The 21,709-nt window shown below is 41.6% G+C and overlaps 1 protein-coding gene across 6 annotated transcripts in view; it reads left to right on the forward strand.

Moving 5' to 3' along the window:
* The window catches only part of GALNT9 (polypeptide N-acetylgalactosaminyltransferase 9), a 129,946-nt gene that overhangs the window by 25,460 nt on the left and 82,777 nt on the right, over positions 1 to 21,709 (forward strand). For all 6 annotated transcript variants that reach the window (XM_085593130.1, XM_021544476.4, XM_021544475.4 and 3 more), the window contains one exon: positions 21,172 to 21,338. In XM_085593130.1, coding sequence (XP_085449256.1) covers positions 21,172 to 21,338 — 167 coding nt within the window. The remainder of the gene's footprint in view (positions 1 to 21,171; positions 21,339 to 21,709) is intronic.

The following is a 21,709-nucleotide window of genomic DNA, read 5'->3' on the forward strand; positions in this document are numbered from 1 at the left end:
AGTAAGGTGGTTTTTTTGTCTTTAGAATGTGTGTCTATTTTTATTCCAGTGTTTATAGTCTTCACACGCCTGTGCTATGCTTGACATTGCAATTACATGTTTATTATTTGCACTGATTTATTATATTTTGTATTAAATAACTTTCAAATCTTTCATCTTTATGGAGTTATATATTTTCCAGATGAGACATGCACACTATCATCCCATGAATGACAATCAGTAATGTCTTAATGCAGAGGAGATCAGCAACAATGCCTAGTTGCTCTCAGGAGACAGAATTGAAAAGAATACTTAATTAATTTCTAATAATAATCTTCTGTTTTAAAAGACCCACTGGGGCTCCTAGGAAGAACTGAAAGTTAAATAAAAAATATCTTATTAAGCTATGAGAAAAGTTTAGCCAAGCTAAACAGCTGTGTCTGTGAGTAGATTGCAATTGAATTAGGATTTTAGGCAGTTCAAGCTGCCAAAAACAGAACTTCAGCTTAACCACAAATTTCTTTAGCTGTGTTACATATTAAACTGATCTCAGAAGTATTGACTCACCTTTTGTTTTATCAAACACTTGCTACAGAAAACAAAATTTAGGTAACAGAAGAGGCAAAAAGAAAACAATAGTGCCTTGATAGCACATTTGATGCAAGTACATTGACTTGTTCAATGCTCTCATCCCTCCTCTCTTGATGTGTCATAAAATTCCATCATGGAATTATGCTGGGGAAAGAGGAGTCTGTGGTTATGCAAATATTGGAGCTGTGCATCAGATCTGCCCCAGAGACCCTAAAGTCAAAGTGAAGTTTCCCAAATGAAGGTCGGTGAGGTCTGACTGTTACTCACTGCTGTGGGCAGGGGGATGAGGATAAATGAGATGTGTTCTGCTAGGAAATGCAAAAGCAAAGGCTGCAGAGCTCAAATCCAGCTCAGCAGCTGTCAGAGGCATGAGACCATTTGCAGTGCAGTGATGTTTCACTTCAGATGATGCTCTCCCACAGTTTTGCTCAGAAGCTTTGATGAGTCATTCAGATGAGCTTTTTGACATTCTCATTGTGGGTATCTCATCAGGCCATGCCACATGATTAAATATCTGTGTCACTGGGAGAACTGCCTTCCTCGCCACGTTTTGACACTTCTGAGGAGGTTCTAGTTAGATCTAGAAGCTGCAATTGATGCACTTGTCTCTAGATGAGTCACAGGAAAACCCTTCAGACTGAATTTGCTATGGAAAAGGAGAGCGTGGAGAAGGTAGAAGGACTTTGTGTAAGAAGATTTTTCCCACTTAAAAGGTTTGAGAGCAGCCCTGAGGAGGAGGATTTGGGGGTGTTGGATGACATGGAGCTCAGCATGGCCCAGAGTCCAGAAAGCCAAACGTGTCCTGGGCTCATCCCCCAGCATGGGAGCAGGGCAGGGAGGGGATTCTGCCCCTCTGCTCCACTCCTCTGGGACCCCCCTGGAACTGCATCCAGCTCTGCAGGCCCCAGCATAAGGAGGACATGTACCAAAGCTGAGCTGGACTCTTTGGTTTAGAAAATCTGCTCTAATTATGTTTTGGAGAGAACTGAACCTCCATGAGCTTGAGACAGACCTTGAAATACCACTCTTGTCCAGTTTCTCTGTGTGCAGACTTGCTCAGTGGTCTCCCCTCTCCATTGCTGAGCTTGTCAGTTTGCTTGTGCTTTATATTCCTGTCATTCCCAGAACTGTTCATTTTTTACAGGAGAAGGCTTTTCACTTTTAAATTGAAGGGCAAGGTAGAATCAATGTCCACGGCCATATACAAAGTCCATGGCCAGTCTGAATAAAAACATCCAAATTTGCATTCCCAAAGTATTAAACTCTGCTTTCTCCCCATTCTGGCTTCCATTTGAAATATTCAATGTATTTTCTCAAACCACTATTAAAGATATGAACAGGGAGAATTTATACTCAAGTCTATACTGCACAGGCACAATTTATGAAAGTAAACATGATTTCAGTATGCAAACTCAGGACTTATAATATTCCAAGCTTGATGAGAAATATTGTATTTTAGTACATTTGAACTCCCCTCTTAGTGTTGTCCACTCTCTTATTCTGATAGAATAAGCCTTCTATTCCATCTACAAGCATAGGTTCATAAACATTTGGCAGTTTAATTGCTTTCCAGGAAGTATTTTCATCCCCATGCAGCAAATTAAAAAATATGTTGCTTTACAGAGGTGCAGAGTCAGCCAACATGACCATGAAGGCTCCTAAATTGGAGTCACCTCCCCCTGTCCTTCCACTGCAGCAAAGTCTCAAGCCTGGGTGGGTACTCCTGCCCTCAAGATGCTTTTCTCACATTTTGTTCTGCTTTCCTACCTGCTGCTGCCACTACTTTTATTCCTTTTAGCTCAGAAACATTTCTTTAGGATACAAATTTCTGTTGGTACAGGAGACAAAAGGAAATTCTGTGCATGTTGGGTTTGTGTGCCAAATAGAGGCAATGGCAGTAAACTTCTTGCTTGTGATCACAAATCACACAATAATTACAAAATTACCATTTGAGTCGAGCATGGTATGATAAATATATCTCAGCTTCTTCTCTCAATATCAGGGATTTTTAAGGATCTATCAGAGATGTATAAATAATATAATATTTGAAGTTTTTCAAGGGCTATACTACTGTAGAAAATATGTTGCAGGGAACTCAGAATGTTTAATGTCCTGATTTTTCTTCACAGCAGTATTAGCTTTATTAGTGAGGACTCCTAGCCCTCACTAACACACCTTATTTCCTCTATGAAATGGAAGAAATAGAAGCTTTTCTTGCAAGGAACAGGTTATTTTTGTTTTGCAAGCACAGGGCTCAGCTAGAGCTTGTTCTGTGGTTCTCTGGGAAAAGTGCTATTTGATGGTGAAGTGTTATTGGAGTAATTTCCATATATGTTCTTCCATATATAAAATGAGTGTTGTAATTGAAAAAACCTGAGCACTAAGTGAAAATAATCTACTGATGCCAATGAACCTTGTGTGTAGGAAAGCATAAGAACTTGTATTCCTGTCAGCCATCCCTCCCAATATGTCTAGGTGTAGAATTGTCTAGAATCCTGCCCCTGGAAATGCTGTAAAATCTGCTGGGCTCTGTCCATGCCTCTCTTACCATAATGTCAAAGGGAAAATGTTTGACTGAATAGGCAAAACCAGACCTGGAGCAACAGAGCTGAGATTTTAGTGGAGGTTTTGCACTTCCCGGGGTCAGCCACATAAAGCCCTGCAGGCACTGGGCAGAGGAGAGCAGGTGTCCCTGTGTGGCTACAACAGGCTGGCAGAATTCTTCCTCCTGCCCTTTTGGGGGATAACAGCCTCCACTGCTGCCAGCTCTAGCCAAAATATCAGCCCCTGCTAAATAACAAAGGATCAGACTCAGCCCTTCCCAATCATGCATGAAGGTAATCATGCAGAGGTGCTGAAGCCCCACGTGACAGTAGATTTTGACTTTAGCAAAGTTAAAGAAAGTAGAGATGCCCAAAACCTTAGGGAATGTCATTCAAAGACAGGGGTAAAGGCCCCCAAACTTACAAAAGCTGTTTGTTTTACAGCATAGCATGCTGGAAAATTGCGAAGTGTCAGCTAACCAGATGCTTTCAGACATAAGCATTTTCTCTCAGGATAACATCAATTCCCCTGTTCTTTTTGATGCACAGGCTGGATAGCAAGGGGTTGAACTGAACAGGTGCAACACCTGTAAATTCAGCATTTCCTATCTTTCTATCACTTGACTTTGCAACTTAAATAACTTCAGGGGTTTCTTTATATGCAGGACACATCCACACACACAGACAAGCACACTCAGGCACTTGTCAAAACCACTTGCTGTCATGCATTATGCATACTTTTGAGAAAAGTTAATATGATCCTGCAGCTTCCATAATGGCTAAATTGGCTTTTACACAAAATCGTCGCTGCTTGGTGAGGATCTTTAATTTAACCAATCTTTTTTTTTGTGCAACTGGATGCTCAGTGCATTGTGGCAGTCCAGTGATAACAATAATATTAATATGTGGATTCAGTCTGCTGGCTCTATCAGCCAAAGAAGATATTTCTTTGTGTTACGGTCATGGATGTTTGTATTGAGAAAATTCAGCCCTAAAGAACAAACTTATTAATGCTGTGGCAACTCAAGTCTTTAGCCATAAAACGCAGAGAAATCTGGGTCTTGAGGAAATTGCTTTCATTTATTCTGTTCTTTTATGGAGACAAGCATTTTTTGTGGTTTGCCATCGACATTTCACAATAGCAAAAAATTGCATCTCTAGGGCTGTGAAGTGTAATTAATGGTTCAACCCACTCCATACCTAAGGAAAAGCTTTTTTAATTACCTATCAAAAAGAATTCCGGAATTGATCAAATAGTGTTACCAAGAGGCCAGGCTTGGTAAATAGACCTGTGATTTGTTCATTCAAAGGTTTAATAACAGCAGCTCGAGTGAGGCCAGGAGAGCAGCCCTGCTGTCAGAGATGGTCCTCAGTGACCAGGGAGCTCCAGCTGTCTGCAAAGGCAGAACCACCACCTTTCCCTCTGACCCTTTCTGTTGGCAGCAGATCTCTGTGGAGTCCCTGTGATATCTCAGCCATCAGTCAGCAGCTCTCTTGAGCCCCATCACGGGTGTGTTTGCAGTTTCTTAGTGCTGGGCTTGGATGGCTGTGGGAATCCAGAGTTTCCCTCTGGCTGCCCTGGCAGGTCTGGGACCCTGGCAGGGGTCAGGAACCCCCCTGGACAGAGCCCCCAGAGACACTGTCTGTGATCTCTGCCCATGGAAAAGAGTTTTCAATCTCACAGAATGAATTACAAGCTCTGAGTGTTTGATATGAGTAATAATTCAATGTGGCGTGGGTGCAAAAGTAAAATTTTAGGATTCTAGATGAGGGGTCCAAAGGGGACAAGATGGATGAAATTGGGTGTGCCTTGTCCTTTTTCTCCTTCTTCATGCCCTCCATGTCTCACTGTGGTGTTGGCATTTTTCTGTTGGTTCAGGCTGGGGACACACTGTCCAACGTAGGTGACAGATATTGGCACGTTATTGTAAATCCAGCCCAGGGAGTTTCTGGTATTTAATGTTTGTAACATCCCACTGAGGGCAGAGCCCCACACGCTGCCCTGCAGGACAGAGCTGGGCAGGGCAGCAGAACATGTGAGAGATAAACAGAATAAACAACCTGGGAACCAGCACAGACCAATTATGGCTTCTGCTTTGGCAGCGGGGCAGAAAGACAGAGACTTTCTACAATCTGGAATCATCAATACCTCAGATTCTGACAGACAGCCCTGCCATCCTCTGCTGGACGTGGCTGCAGGAGCAGGGCTCCAAGGCAGGCAGCTTTCACAGCTTTTGGATCAGTGCATTGGAGAAGGCTGGGTCTGGGGTTGTTTGTTTTTCCCCACTGCTGCTGCTTGCTCTGCCTTGTGACCCATTTTTCAGATCCTCTGGGGATGCTGAGTGTTCTTTAAGCCACTTAGAGAAATGACACAAGAAACTCCAAATTCAAACAGACCCTTAGGATTCTTTCCAGGTTAACCAGAGTGCAGTGTAATGGGGCTTTTCACTAGGAATATTTAAGTCCAGAGCTTTCCAGGAATCAGAATTTCTGATTATCAGAAAATGACAAGAGAAAAAAAAAAACCGCCTAAAAATATTTTGTGTTAGGCTGAACATCTTCTGTGAAATGTCTGTTTAAACAAAGTGTTTAGAGCAATGAAACCTTTAGTTTCCCATTTAAAAAATCTCTCTTTAAATGATGAATTTTCCATTACTAGCTTCAACCAATACTTTCAGATTAAATATCATGTCAGTAAAATGAAACATAATTGAAATTAAGCATTTTGGTTTTTTTAAGCAGAACAGTGTTTCACAATTAAAGTATAGGCATGATATTTTGATTTCAATTAGCTTTATTTTTTATAGGAAAGCATTTGACTTTTTTTTGCACCCACTCTCAATCAATCTAAAAAACCACTGTAAAATTCTGAAAAATCCTTTTTTTGCTATTCTGAACATATGACGTAAATTGAAGCAGAGAGAAGGAAAAACAGGGAGAGAAAATGGAGCAGACAGAATTACCTCTGGGCAACAGATTAAGATTGTTTATTGGAGGGAAATTCAGTAAGAGATGAAACTAACTGAAGTGTTTTAATTAGATCCCAAATCAGTGTCCAGATGTGGATTTTGAGCAGGGCTAAGGGGAGGGGTGCAGACACATGCTCTGGAAGTTTATGCAGCTTTGTCAAGTTACATGGGCTGGGCTGTGAATCCCCCACAACCAGCACCTTTGCATGCACATTGTCTGTGTGGACAACTGGAGATGCAGCCAATTTCAGCTGACTTGTCTTGCCCAAGAGCAGGAGGAGCTGGTGTAGAATGAGCAAATCCCTGTGCTGCTTCCTCTGCAGCGAGCTGGGCTCTGACCAGCTCCTCCTCAGCATTTGGTGTTGTAGTTCTGACTCGGATCATTTGGGATATCAGCTGACAACCTCAATTCTCTCATCCTGCTACCCCTGGGCCAGCTGTGCTTATTTGCGTATCCCTGTGTACGCCACGGGCTTGTCACTGCAGTTTGAGAAATGTTTCGTGCTTGGCTGTAAGGGGCTCACACTGAACTGTGCAAAGCCCTCAAAGGAGAGGAAAAAAACTCACCTGTTTCTTTGGCTGGGCAAGAAAACTCTGAGGAAATGATAGGTAGTGCTCTGTATCAGCACAGTCCCTCTGTAGCTGTCGCTGGGTCCTGGAGTCGTGACCTGACCCTGTTTAGGAAGGTACTTCAGGTCTTCTCCCAACCTCTGCTGGAGCTTTGCTCACCTTGCACAAATAATGATTGATTAGGTGGAATGTGGGCTCAAACCTCGGTCTCCCAAATCCCAGGTCACCTTTTAGGTCTTTGTATATTTAGTTAGTTGTGCAATGTTAAATTACTCCAGTGAGAAGACTAAGGAACAGTGACTGTGTTTCTCAATAATAATAAAAAAGATATTGAGAAATCTTCCTTTTTGAGGCTAGTACCACAGTTTTTTGCAGGACATAGCTCATGAGCAGAGCCTCCCCATCACCAGGTTCCATGCAGTCTCCATAGCAGCAATGCTGGACACATGGCAGTATCTCACAGTTATTTCTGATATTCGATAGATGTTTTCTCTGGCTTTTCCCATTAGATTCATTATTGATTCCCTTTTGTTTAGTGCTAGGCTTTCCAATTAAGTAGTGACTTTAATTATACTGCAAAGTGTATAACATAGGTCTTGATTATTAACACTGACCCGTGAGATGAAAGGAGCACCAGAAAGGCTAAATTAAAAAGAACCATAAAAATGAACAACCTTTTCCAAAAAGCCACCTTATGTTCAAATGCAGTAATTTTCCTGTTCTACATTTTTGCAGTGCCTTTGTGTATACTAATTGTTGAAGACAAGTTCTGCATGACTGTCAGCACTAATAAATGTAGATTTAGTGAAGGCTGAATTTGATTAACTAGGGAGTATGAAAAATAACTGATTGCAATGTTGTGTTTAAATGCAGCGAGGCTGGAAGCCATTCCCTGCAATTTGTCTGCACCAGAATGTACTCCTGAATACATGAATAGTTTACCTAAGGAGGGTTGCATAACAGTGACTGGAAATTAGACATCTAATTTGGGGTGATCAACTTGGCTGCCTGTGTAGAGGATGGAGATGCCATGGCAGCATTGCTTGTCATGTACAGGCTGGAATGTCCCCTGCAAGTCCCCCCTCAGGAGCCATGGGCAGCCAGCTTGAACAGGATTGCAGGTGAATCCAGCCCAAAGTGTTACCTGCTCTGAGGCATGCAGAAACCAGACCAGATTTCTGTTCTAGCAGCACTCATTGAAGAATGACCTGCCAGCCTGGGCAGCCTGGTCAGCTGGGAGGAAAAGAAACAATGATCAAAAAGCTGGTTTGCATCCCTCAATTTTTCTCATCAATCCTCAGAATAAATGTGGCTCGTGTGACCTGCACATTCACCTTAAGCACCACTGGGTTTTTTTTCTTTTTTCTTTTTAAAGTATGCCTTAGAGACTGTGGTAATTTTTTGAACTCGAAACCAGAAAGCCACAGTATTTCCATGGCAGAAAGTGTATTTCCTCCTAAAGAAGAGCAATGGTGGGATGCTGTCTACAAATTCTGTGAGCTGTTCTTTCATAGGTAAATGCACATCTGTAGTGCAGAAGCACTGCTGAGATCCAGCCAGGACTTGCAGCTGTGTGCTGGCATTTTAGAATTTCTTTCATTTCCCTCCCCTGAGCCCATGGCTGGTGGTTGCCTGCTATCACTTCCAGGGAGAGAAGGGTATTCCTGTAAATTTCTGAACTGTCATGTTATGTTACACTCCATGATATCACATTACAGCATAAAAAGAAGTAACAGAACAAGACAGGCAATGAATTCAGGGTGGTATTTCTTTTCCTTTTATGTTTCCTTTCATGTACATCTGTTACACTATACCTGAGATTCTTTGTAGGGCTTTGAAGGCATTCTAATGGTTTGAAATAATATTTCCCATTTCTTTCTTAAAAGGTTTTTGCAAATTTAGTTCTGCTGACAGAGTGAGGTCTCTATTATCTCCAGATGTCTTTCTGATGTAGCTTTAAAAATTAGCAAGTTCTTATTCCTATTTTATTTGGATAGGTTTCATAGTATAAGAAAGTCAAGGTTTCAGGTCACATAACCTCAAGGGTTTTTAGTTGTTGTTGTTGTTTGTGTCTTTGTGATAAAAACATGAACAGGCCAAAATGTCAATTACTCTTCTGTCTGAAATAAAACTGAATTGTGAAGTCCAGGTTGATGCAGTGTTTCATTTTAATAGTGTCAGTTCATGCTTGTTTTGCCTGTGTCTCCTGTTTTGAGTGAATTTAGTGCTAATAAAAGTGAGAGACTCTTAAAAGTGGCCAGAGCCAGAAATACCTGACAGATACAGGCTGGCCAATGTTAGCTCCCTGTCTTGCTTAGCTTGATTTAGATGCTTTCCAAGGTTTGGTTTCTCTGAAACAGCACCTGCCAGTTTTGCTGTTTGAAGATTTTATGATATTGGAGTGTGAGGACCCTGTTTTCTGTTCCTGCTGCTTTCTGAAATGTTGTTGTCTCCTGTTGCATTGCTTCTAGACCTTCTGCTGTGGTCTCAAAACCAAACCACAGTCAACCTAGGTCACCTTGCTGAATGCAGCACCAAAGGAGTTTGGTCTAAGTGCACCCACAATTTCAGGTGGTGTTGGTGTGTCAGGATTTATCAGTGAGGCTCCAGGCAGTTTTAAATTACTGGAGATGCCATCTCTACTACTTCTGCACAAGCTTGCTGTTTCTCTGCTTCTAGAAAAGAAACCCTCTGGAATTGCATTTTACCTGTGTGAGATGCCTTCAGGTTGTCAAATAGTTCCTTAGTTAGTTTATTTTCTTCTTTGCTCCAGGGGGTAAGTGTATTATTTATTCTATGCTACCAGACTTCTGTTAGTCTGCATTTATGCATTTTGTCTTCTGCAGGCCCCAGCAGTGGGCTGGCCTCTGGGGTGGTATGAAACACACCTCTCAGGCAGACACAGTCCTCCAGACTTGATTAATGGTGGAATATTAATAGCAGCAATAATAATTAAAACTCTGCACTAAAATACCCTAGGGTGTTGTTACTAAGTTAGTCTGTACCCCTAAAATTTCAGAGGAAAGGCATAAATTTTAGTTATTTCCATCCACAAAGTGAACAGTTGTCTCATTCAGTGACTGGAGTAAGCTTTCATCCCTGCCATGGATGTTTCACTAGGACACAGTTCTCCCAGAGGGTCATGGTGAAGTTTACATTAAACCCAAGATAAAAATGACATTGAAGCTTTGCTCCTGTATTTTCTACACTGCCTGAAAACAAATGCTTGACCTCTAGCTACTCCATTGGCTTATTGCCTTGCAGTTATTAACCCATGTACCAAGGGACAGGGAATTTGTGCTCTGTTTGCTCAGAGAGGAGCACTCCCCTCCTTTGCCTGACAGAGCTGGGAATCTATGGAAGCACTGGGGGGAAAGTTTCTGTGCGTGCAGCTCTGAGCAAACAGCCTGGAAGAGTCTGGTTGAATGTGTGTGTCTGCAGATGAGGGATGAGGAAGGGCAGGACTGTGAACAGAACCTACCTGCTGGGCATGCAGGTAGTGCTACTCACTCCTGCCTTTCTCTGTGATAGCAAATTAATTCAACTCTGCAAACACCGAGGATGTGAATTTAAAATGCACCTGTGCTCTGTGGAGAAGATAGAAGAGATACCAGACGAGATGAAGTGAAGAGGGAAGTAGTTTCTCAGCAGGCTGGTTTGGGCAGGAACAGTGAAGTGTTGCAATGCCCAAATGTCAGAGCCAGGAAGAGGCTCTGAGTGTCCTTGGCCTGCTCAGATTCACAGCCTTATTTAAGTATGTTGCCTGGTCTAGGACTTGTGCCCAATTTCTGTCAACCTGAGTGAAAAGCAAGTACATGTTGACCTTTTTTTTTTCTTTAAATTAGGATAAGAGCTCATAAATATAAAAAACCCCCATGCATTGCACTGTTTTGCTGCTATAAAGTGTGTGCTCTAGGTGTTAGCTGTGTGCTAGACAGTAAATGTGGCTGGATTTTTGAAAACTTTTTTCATTTCTAAATGTAACCAAAGCTAAATAAAAACACAAGAGTTTTCTCAAGTTATACAAACTGATGCCTTATAAATAGTTAGAAGGGAACTGCTGTTAACATTTAACTTCTAAGTGCATGAAATTGTCGAATACTGTGCTGTTCACCTCTAACTAGCCTTTAATTTAAACAAAAGCTATAAAAGTGTAATTAGGCTCCAGTCCAACGCAGCACTTAAATATGTTCCTAGTTTTAAGTATATGAATAACCTCAGTGAAGTTAAGACAAGCTCAGGTGCTTTCCTTGAGTAGGACATTTCACAGAGTAGTTGTAATGCATAGAGAAGAACCCTGCAAGTGCCACTGGGGAAGATGTAGGGACGAGTAAAGTCCCAGCTGCCCTTCAGGATTTGGCTGCTCTTGCCTAATGATTTATCCTATGGAATCCTGACCTAGAGCTCGTGGAGAGCTTTGGATGTGCTCCATCATCTAATTGTCAGGCAGCTTCCTACCCACACACAGCACGTGCACCTTCCTTTGTCCTCTCTGCCTGACTCAGACTTTTGATAAACACTCTGCTGCTGCCACCAGGCTCTCTCCTCAATCCCATATAAAGCATCTAAACATCGTGGATTTAATACTCCCATTTTCAGTGCTAAATCAATGTTCTTTATGCATTTGTTCTTGGAACACTGCTCTATTTGAACCATAATTCCTCCCACATACCATAAACTTGGTTCTGTTTTTACTCTGATAGGAATTGATCATTTAAAGTAGGAGGAAGTACTACTGTTCAAACTTTTCAAGGCTGTTGCTGGTTAGTCAAATGAGCTTGTGCACCTCAGAAAAGTGCTGTGATCACCAGGGGAGCATTATCTTTCTGGGCTACAACCAGCCTTGCAGCAGTTGGGACAAGTCAGGATTAAAGAACTTGTCACTACAATTTTGGCAGGTAGTGGTGGAGTTTATCCAGTTTATGGCTGACCTCCCATTTGGTGGTTTACTCCTCCAACTAACCTGTATCTGTACATAGGTAGAAAGAAACATTCTGCTGCATAACTGAATTTGACCAAAGATTAAAGCTGGTCTGTGAAATACACTGGAGCCTATTAAAGAAGGGATTGTTTGCCAAATGTTGTTGTATATCCTCCCAAGACCATAAAAAACATTGTTAGTTGAAGTGATAGTGGAAAAATATTGCATTCCTCTATTCTCCTCCTTACCACTACACTGCAATGTGACAGCAAACCCTTAATGAAATTCATGAAGAGCTCTGCAGCAGTTACCTTGAAAACTTTTTTATTGCCCTACATTTCCAGGTAACACTGTGATACTCAGCCTCTGTCCAGCACCAGCAACACCAGCTGAGGCAGAGAGATAGTCAAAATTAAACAAAAGTACCTGGAATTTTTAATGTTAAATACTTGCAGTACATTTTTAATAGTCAAGGATAACTTCCTGTATTTACATATTATTATCTGAATAACAAATAGCTTCAAGGGAACAGCAAACTCTTCTGTGCAAATGGAAAAGGGTGAGTTTACTCTTATGCATTATTTATTGAAATAATTCCTTTGATTTCATCAATTCTACTGCTTTTTCCTTATGTCTGGCGTGGGCTCGGTGGGCAATAGGAGAGGAGTTTCAGAGAAGGTGGTACCTTTAGATGTGTAACCTGCTGCTACCTGGGCTGTTACCATCTCACTCCCTGCAGACATGCTGGGATTAATTATCCCTTTGCCACAAAGAACCTTTTTGGGATCTTGATGCATCACCTTGAGTGGAAAAGTACTTCTTTGATGGGAAAAGTGCAAAGAGGCACTGCTGGAAGTGCAGCTAAATGGCTTCACGTGGCTTGCTGGAGAGCAATGACCCTTGGTGGTAGCAACAAAGAGTGGTGCCATGGGGCAGCAGCCAATTTTGTGAATGCACTCTGGAAAACATCTTCTGGTTTCATGGATGGCTCTTTGGGAACCTTCCCTATTTGAAATACGAGATCTTAGTTTTGGCAAAGCTGAAATGAGATTCTCTATTCTCTCTTCCCCACAGACAATATGGTTCCCAAAATTAAGTTTTTAAATAGTTGCTGAAAAGGTAGTATTTTCCTGAATGTATTGTGATGATTGGATCTTCAAATCAAATTTACACAATGCCTTTAGTTTGGCCTTTATTTTATTTCATTTCATCAGTTTCACCAATTTTTATATTTCGCTTAACTTTAAAGAGCCCTCCAATCTCAAAGCAGAATTTTTTAAACTGCCTTTATGGCTTTTTTAAAAGACAATTCTTTTCTAGTTTTTACTTTAAAAGGAAGCTAAGAATCCTTGGAACGGAGGCAAAGATATTTGCAAAATCTTGAGAATCACTAAACAAGCCATTTGTTTTAATCACCTAAAATGAGGCAGAATACGTGTCATTTGGAATTTAGCTGAGCTCCTCCTTAAATTTAAGTGCAGCACCATTAAAAATAAACTTTCACAGGGGATCTGTTTTCTTTGAGGATTTTTGGAAAGCATTTGAAAGCAGATTTCAGCCTCTCCATTAATTTCCAATGAGCCTAATGCTTTGTGATGCAGCATGCATACAGCCAGAGGCAGATCCGGACAGGCACACTGGGGGATAGAGTGGAAATTTTTTACAGATGGTATTTCAAAACATATTAGTGACTCAAGTTAAGTTACAAAAAAAAAAAAAAAAAAAAAAAAGCAAAGACTTTTTACTACAGAAAGATGCGAGTATGAGCTTTGAGCCATTTTTCATGTTAATAAAGAGGCTTGTTTTAAAAGTGATTGAAACTAGTTTTAGCACTTTTATATGTATAAATCAATAAGGGTATTAGACATAATGGCATGTTTCTGGTATTGTTTGCCTGAGGAAAACCAGAAATAGCTCACTGAAATAGAAGGCCTCTTATTTTATGTGTGCAGCAGCTACTTTTGAAGAGTCTAATAATCTTAAATATAAGGGTTAATATTCTCTACAAGTAGAGTCATCTTGCTGCATATGTTAACTATGCATATGTATTGTGCTATCAATCACTGATTGGCAGTTCTCAGGGCTTTCTACTATAAATATAAAAATAATTTGCTTAGAGAAAGGAGGCATTAAACCAAATAGAGCAAATGTGTTATAAAACAAAAGGCACAAACATGTGTTGGGTTTTTATGAACAGAGCAATTAGTCACAGTTGTACTGGCCTGGAATTTAAAAGAAAGGAAAAAGAACAAAAGACAAATCTCTGATTATCAGGGAACTCTTGTCCATTGTGTGGTGTTGAAAATTGATGGGGAGTTTTAACCTACCTGTGTCCAGCTTGAAAATTCTACAGACATCAGATTCAATTGTCCAGCCTGGGAATGTGGGAAATTCTCATGACCAGATGTGTTCTGGAAAACTCATTGCACACTGCAGTCATTTGTTTGTGGTTGACATGAAATGACATTTTTCCTGAATACAGGAGGTATTGAAGGTTAGCTCAGGTACCAGGACTTGACCTGGTTTTGTTCTGGTGATGTAGGGGATTTCTTTCTTAGACTTTTGGATGCAAAATAAGAAAAAAATATGTCAAGGAGAATGTGAAAAAGACTGGTGGGATTTCCTACAGTATGAAGTAGATTTAAGATCTCATTTTATGAGAAAATGATAATCAGCATCACTATATATGAGAAAATGTGGAGGAAAGGTTATTTTAGTGGATTTCCTCAGACTTACAGCACCAACAAGAATTGCACTGTATCTTGTACCTGCAGTTCTCCAAACAAATTCAGGAAGAAGGTGTTGATTTTTTTGCTGTAAGATATTTCAAAATGGAGGTTGTTCCATAAGGACCACAGACTGTGAAGAAGGCATCTTCTGGTATCACCATAATTTCAAGGCTTTTTCTGAAAATGGCTCATTTCTCTTCTTACCTTACTTGTAAACACAATGTGCTGTTTTTCTCAAGATGCACAGAGCATCAGTATTCTGTACCACTGCTCTCTTGTTCACAGCTGTATTTATATTATGTGTTCTTAGGTAATTAATATATATTTGAATATATAATTAATATATAGGAAATTAATTTATATTATGTGTTCTTAGGAAATATTGACCCTGAGCTGCAAAACAGGGGGAGAAGGTAAGAGCAAGCCTTGATCTCAAAAATTTTCTGTTTGGGTTTTTGGATAGGGAAAATCCACCCTCAACAGAATGTTGTGCCATAATACAGTTAACATCCTCTGCTGAGAAGGAGAATTAATTAGGCAGGAGTTGGAGCCTCTGGCTGACAGATTCATGATCCATGAAGCTAATCAGTTCTGTGGCTGTCACTGCTTTGCTGCAGACTGGTCAGCAGCTGGATCCCATGCTGGGCAGCGAGACATTTGCAGCTTGTCACGTCTCCTCTGTTGTGCCAGTGTGGAAGAGGAAGGTAATGTTAGTTTATTTCTGCAGCTCAAAAGTTACTATTGCATCCAGCACTAGCTGTAAAGCCTCAGTGGGTTTCTGGAGAAAGAAATCAGGCACTGAGCTAGACACTAAATTTAGTGATTTAGCTGTGGTAAATCGTCTGTGCCTATAGGAGTTACAGTAGCATTTAGGTGCTAAAAGGTAACCATGTAGGTAAGATTAGTCTGAGCCTTTGGTTTAACAGGGCTCAAAATACATATTGACCTAATGATTAAAAGCAGTATTTGTTAGCATTAAAGAGAAAGAGTTCAATAATCTTTTAAAATATTTATCTTTGTCCTTTCATTGATCGTGTACCAAATAAGGAGTTGTTCCAACTTGTTCTCCTGCTGTGGCTATAAAACATGAACACAAATCATTCTGAAGCTTTCAAGGTACACAGCATGTAGGAGTGGTTTTGGTTTTTTTTTTTTTTTTTTTTTTTGCCAGAACTGCAGATGTTTCTTCATGCACAGCAGTTTCATCAAGTTTGTGAAGGAGAGAAACCTTCAGTCATCTCCATCCCAGTAGTTCATTGGAAAAACATATCTTGTATTAAACACTTTAAAGATTCATGAAGCAGCTTTAATTTTGTTTGCATTTCTTCCTGAAGGGTAAAGCTGTCAGAAATCTCTAAATGCATTGCTTAATCCATTTCCAAACTCAGTATATTAAGGTCTGCGAGCAAAACTCATTTTTGGAGTTTAGCAAGTTTGTAGACAGGAAAAAAAGGGCAGGGGAAATAGAGCAGGGAAGATTTTTCTTTTCTTTTTTTTTTTTTTTTGGTAATGCACTGAACTACCTGCATGGCTGCAGTGACAGTCCTTCACGAAAAATAGTGCAACCCAAATGGACTGTAAGAGCAGCCTGATAAATAGAGGACTTCACATGTTTCTCTTGGATCAGATACAAATAGAGTAAATACATCTATCAGGGAATGAAGGTTCAGGCAGAAGAAAATTTCCTTCCCTTTAATGCCTCCAAGCTTACGAGGTTGCCATGAGCAGGTTCATGTGCAGCTGAGTACCTTTTGTTTTCTCATGTCCCAGTTTCTGATCTATGACCTTTTTATGTTAGACATGATTTTTTCCCCAGGTTTCTGATTTGCCAGCCAAAGAGCTTTTCCTGTTTTCTTGTGCCTGCAAGACAGTTCTCACAGTTGGGCTCAGGAGGCTGGCTGGGAAATGTTCATTTAAGGGACCAGTTCAATGTAAGGGAATGAATGAGTGAAAATCACCTTTAGAATGGAGAAGAATGATTTGAAAGGAAATAACTCTGGGTTGCCAGCCAAGGTCTGCAGTAGCAAATACAGAATGAGAACACTCAAAGACAAGACAACAGCAGGATGCCCCAGGTTTGCTGCCTGGCATGTTGTATGAAAGGTGCCTGTGAGGCTGTTTCACATATCAGGTCTAATCCATCCTCAGCTGGCCCTTGGAAGTGATTAGCCATGGCATTGTCAGCCTTTGCTGCAATCCCTACTCCTGCAGCATCCAGCAGTGTGTCCCTGCCCAGGTACCTGTGTGCCCTGCAGACCTGGGCTCCTCTGCTGGTTGTACTCCGTGGGACCTGCTGACAGTTCTGAATGCTGATTAAATCACAGGAATATTAAATGTAAGCTGTGCCTGCCCAGCTCAGACCATCTTTAGCTACCACAGAGGTCAAATGTACACTCAATTCTTCCCAAACTCAGGAGTGCTGGATGTTAACGAGGCCAGGTTTCAGCTGCCAGTTGCTGAAATTGTTCTTCACACAGTTCCCAGTGTGGTCAGACCTGGTGCAGAGAAGTGGAGACTGTGGTGGGATCCAGCTCCCTTCCCTGGCAGAGCATTGGGAGCTTGAAACACTCAGGCACTGCACAGCATCAGGGCTGAAAAAGGGATAATTTCCAAATTTCTTACTACAGTTCTGTTGGCAATAGGGCTGAAGGATTATAAAGGTGTGCCTTGCTAGTGCATTTCGTAGTTTGATTTCTTCCTATTCTGGTAATTTTTTTCTCAAAAGAAATAATAAAAGTGGCTAGTCTTGTACTAAGCTCATAGGTTTCTTGCCTGATGATCTCCTCTGTGTCCAGGCTGCTGTTCCAGCCATTTTCTGCAAGGATGCCCTTTGGCTCGTTGGAAGTCAACAAGCTTTTTACAGCCTTTCCTTTTCCCTTTTAATGATCTGTCCCCTGCTGCTGCCTCCTCCAGGGCCAGTCCAGGGCTGCTGCAAGGAGGACTCTGTCACTCTCTGTGTCCCTTGCTTGCAGGCACCACTGGCTGCCCCACTGCAATGCAAAGCTGAGGTGACAGCCATGGGTGTGCTTTGGCAGTGTGAGGCTTGCTAATGTCACTGCTTGGCCAGGAGTGTCAAACTCTGGTTAGAGTTTCTTGGAATGAAGGAAGTATTAACTGTAAATTGCTGTGGCTGGTGTCTAATTAGAGAACACTTTGGGAAGAACTCGGGCAAAAATCCAGCAAAGCACTTAAGCACCCACTGATTTTTAAGGAAAGACACCTTAACTGGGATTGCTCATGCTCTCAAACATCATCAGAAGTGTTTGGTAGTGGACCAGTAATTTCTCCTGACTACCTCAGCACATCAATCTCATTTTGTGAAGTGACCTAAGGAGTTGGGAGTTCAAGGTTGACTTGAAATCTGCAAGAAACAAACCCTTAAATCATTGCTGTGCTTTGCAAAGTGCTTAGCTGGACAGCTGCTTTTGCTGTTCTTCATCCTCACTGCAATAAATAAATTTATGACAGCTTTTAAAGTACTGCTAAATTCTGAGGTTTGCTTTTTCCCATCTAGGTGTTCCTGTTGCAGTGGCAGTACCAAAGATATTCCAATATATATTGTTTGGAGTGCTCTCTCCAAATGCAGTCAAAATGCATTTTTTCAACTATGTCCTAGTAGAAAAACAAGCAAAAAACTAGCAGACAAAATGTTGCAGTGAGAAGTGATAGGCATGACTTCATCCAGGTGGAACAAGAAATTCAAACCAATTCAAAATTTTTTTATCTAAAGCAGTCCCTAATGCCCTACAGTGTAAGTAATCACTGAGAACTAAGGCATGAAAAGTCTTGTGAACCAGCAAGGCCAGAGAGACACACCTGGGACAATAATGCATTGATTTAATGTGATGAAGAACAAATAAATCAAAAATTAGGAGGTTATGGTTTAGATGTGCTGGTTTTAAAGCTAGAATTAGTTTTTTGTTTTTGGTTTTTTTTTTTTTCTCAGAATGAAAGTGGGAGGATGGCAGAAAAGCACAGGAATTAGTCCCACTTGTAGTTACCCTATCAGTCTGACCAGGAACACGTGGCTGCGTGTCCAGGTGTTTCAGTTCACTTGCCAATAAAACAAATACTTTTTACTCAGAAATGTTCAGCAAAATTCCTAATTCTCAGAGATTTTGTAGTATTTCAGTGGTTCCCTGTCTGTTCCTAGGCAACTTTGGTCCTTCCACACATGCCTTTCTAGTTTGGCCATTTGTGATGGTCCCACCTTTCCTTTAATTGCTTGTCCCTTCTCTAGTAAGTGCTGCTTTGAATGACCTCTCATTCTTGCTGTAATTCCTCCTCTTGTGCCACAGCCTCTTGTTTTGTCTCCAGATAATGTCTCATGAAGGCTGACCTAGAACAGAGACTAGACAGAGCTAAAAAATAAAGTAGGGATTTATTCAAAGGCCTCCACGGATCCACCTTGGACAGCACAAGAGCCCAGCCAGGGCTACACCCAAGATGAACCAAAATGGTCACGGGGTCTCTCACTTTTATGAGTTCTGGTGCATTTGCATAGAGCAGTTAATTGTCCAATTCCAGCTTTAGGTTATCAAGTCCCATCCTGCTTGTTTTTCTCTCTTCAGTCCACATTGTTTATGCTCTTGGGCCTGAGATTTGGATCATTTGTCCTTGGTCCCCATCTAGAGAAGGAAATTGCTTTATCTCCCTACTCTTTGAAGAGAGCTCACCATCCCCAAATATGAAGCTCAGAACTACACACCAAAGCAGCACAGAATCTGAAAAATATAAAAGCTAAAACCTGAGGCATCACAGATGGGTTTCACACTTCCCTCCCTCCTTTCCTGCCAGCTCTGAGTGCTGCTGTAGGACCCCAAAAGGAGGCATAGCCTGGGGTGGGCTCCCTCCTCTGCCTCACCTGCACCAGCCATGCACCCACTCCCTGGGACTGCTCTGATTTCCTGAGGTGCAATTTGGGATGTGTTGATACAAGTGAGACTCCAGAGAAAATTGCTGTCAGGTAAAAAATGTCCCTCATCACAGGAAATCTTGTAAGGTCCATGTTTTTAGCTGATGGCTCTTTCCTGTTACTGCAGCATTCCTGATGCACTTCTTTTATACATCAGTGTGCTCAAGAGGAAAATTGCATTCAAAAAGGAAATTCAAAAATGAGGGCTGTGTCAGAACCTTCATGCCTCCTGAAAACCTCTCTCCTTGTTCCAGGCATATTTTTAGGCTGTGTAAGAATGCTGCTTAGCCAAAAGTTTTACACAGTGGTCTTCTGTGTGGCACAGGCCACCAGCGAGCTGCCAGTAAGTAGCTATGGTAGCACTGGAATCAATGATGAGTGCTCAGGTCTCTGAGCAAATAGTGCTGGGATCAGGAATTATGAATAAATACACTTTACTAAAATTCATAACTGACTTGCAGAGGTTACTCAGCAGTCAAGCATTTGTCACCTGCCCTATCCCTGTGATTGCTGATAGTGGGGGAAAAAGTGATTGTTATGCCAAAGTAATGAGCAGAGAGGTCAGAAAGTTTGATAAGAGCAGGAGAAGTCATTTTCTGTGATATCATTAGCAGTATTTTAGAGAGCAAGTTCAGCAATTGCTATGGTAATTCTGAATGTCTTTTTGACTGTGGGAACAGGTAAGTAGTTTTTAAAGTTACCCTTTTTGCTAATGGGAGAGAATCCCACTGAAATAAAGCAGTGTGGTGTTACAGAGGGGCATGGGCCGAGGACTTGGGAACCAGGAGCTCTGCTCTGTGCTGTGCAACTTCTCCAGGCCTCAGTTTTTCTTCTCAAAATGGTCTGTGGTAAAATATATGTATCGGTGAGCAGCACAAAAGGAAATTGTGAATGAGGATGTAACAGCTGAACAAGGTGACATCTCAGAGGGAGCAGACCTGTTTGCAGATAATTCAGCAAGTGCAGGCCTGTACAACAACCACCATGTGTTTGCTCTTGCTGCACAAATGCACAGTCAGGAAGGGTGGCAAGTGCTATGGGCAAATGCAAAATTTGCTTGAGCCAATGCTGGTTTTAAAGCTCTGATGCAGTGGTGAGTTAGCAGCAGAGCTGCTGGAGGTTCCCCACAGAGCACAGCCAGGGTGGGGCATTGTTGGCCTTCTCCAGGTTGTTTCTGAGCAGAGTCATTGATATGTACTCGATATAGACCAAGTCCTTTGGTTTTCAAGAGATGTTTTTAACCTCACAGGGAATGAGCGGTGCTACAAATCAGTGCATGCACACACCCTGTGTTTATGCTGGGCTGATGGACAGGGTGCTGCTCCTAACCAGGTTGATTCTTCTGAGCTTCTGCCACATCTCTCCTTGGGATTAGATGATGCTTTATGAAGGCTGACCTAGAACAGAGATTAGACAGAGTTAAGGAATAAAATAGGGATTTATTCAAAGGCCTCCATGGGTCCACCTTGGGTAGAGCAAGAAGCCAGCCAGGGCTACACCCCAGATAAACCAAAATGGTCACAAAATGGACAACTGGTCATTGGGATCTCTCACTTTTATAAGTTCTGGTCCACTTGCATATTGGAGTTAATTGTCCAATTACACCTTTAGCCCATGAAGTCCCACCCTTCTTGTTTTTCTCTCTTCAGTCCACATTGTTTATGCTCTTGGGCCTGAGATTTGGATCATTTGTCCTTGGTCCCCAGCTGGAGCAGGAATTGTTTTGTCTCCCTACTCTGTGCAGAGAGCTCACCATCCCCTAATATGAAGCTCAGAACTACACACCAAAGCAGCACAGAATCTGAAAAATATAAAAGCTAAAACCTGAGTCATTAAGAAAGGACAAAGTCTGCAAATCCCTACACAGATGGAGAGCAAGGAGAGGAGGATGCTCTTCAGTCTGTTTTGCCTGCAGTGGCTGCTTGGGTTTTAATTGTGTCTTTCCTCTCTGCAGGTGCAAGCAGATGACCTACCCAGAGGACCTGCCCCAGATCTCTGTGGTGTTCATATTTGTGAACGAGGCTCTCTCTGTCATCCTGCGCTCCGTGCACAGCGTGGTGAACCACACCCCATCCCACCTGCTCAAGGAGATCATCCTGGTGGATGACAACAGTGACAACGGTGAGCTTCTGTCACTTTACCCTTTTACATGGTGCCCCGTGTGATTTCTAGGTGTGAAATGTAAATGTGTTTGTTGATGAGAGGGTTGATTGAGCCATTTGCACAAAGCTGTGAGTAAATATTGACTATTTGTAGAACAAATAAACATTATGTGGATAAAGCCTGTTGATTTCATTGAAATCCTAACAGAATGAATGGTATTTATGTAGGCAATCTCAACAGGACACTTTTCTCCAAATTTTCAGATCCAGAGGAATATCATCATCAATAGAATAAAAGTTTAAATTCTGCTTCCAAGGATATTTGAGGCTACAGATTCTTCTTAAAGATACATGCCACTCTTTTATATGGCAGCACATTGTTTCTTCATT

Source organism: Lonchura striata, chromosome 15, assembly GCF_050655825.1.
Source record: "Lonchura striata isolate lonStrDom1 chromosome 15, ASM5065582v1, whole genome shotgun sequence".
Lineage (NCBI taxonomy): Eukaryota > Metazoa > Chordata > Aves > Passeriformes > Estrildidae > Lonchura > Lonchura striata.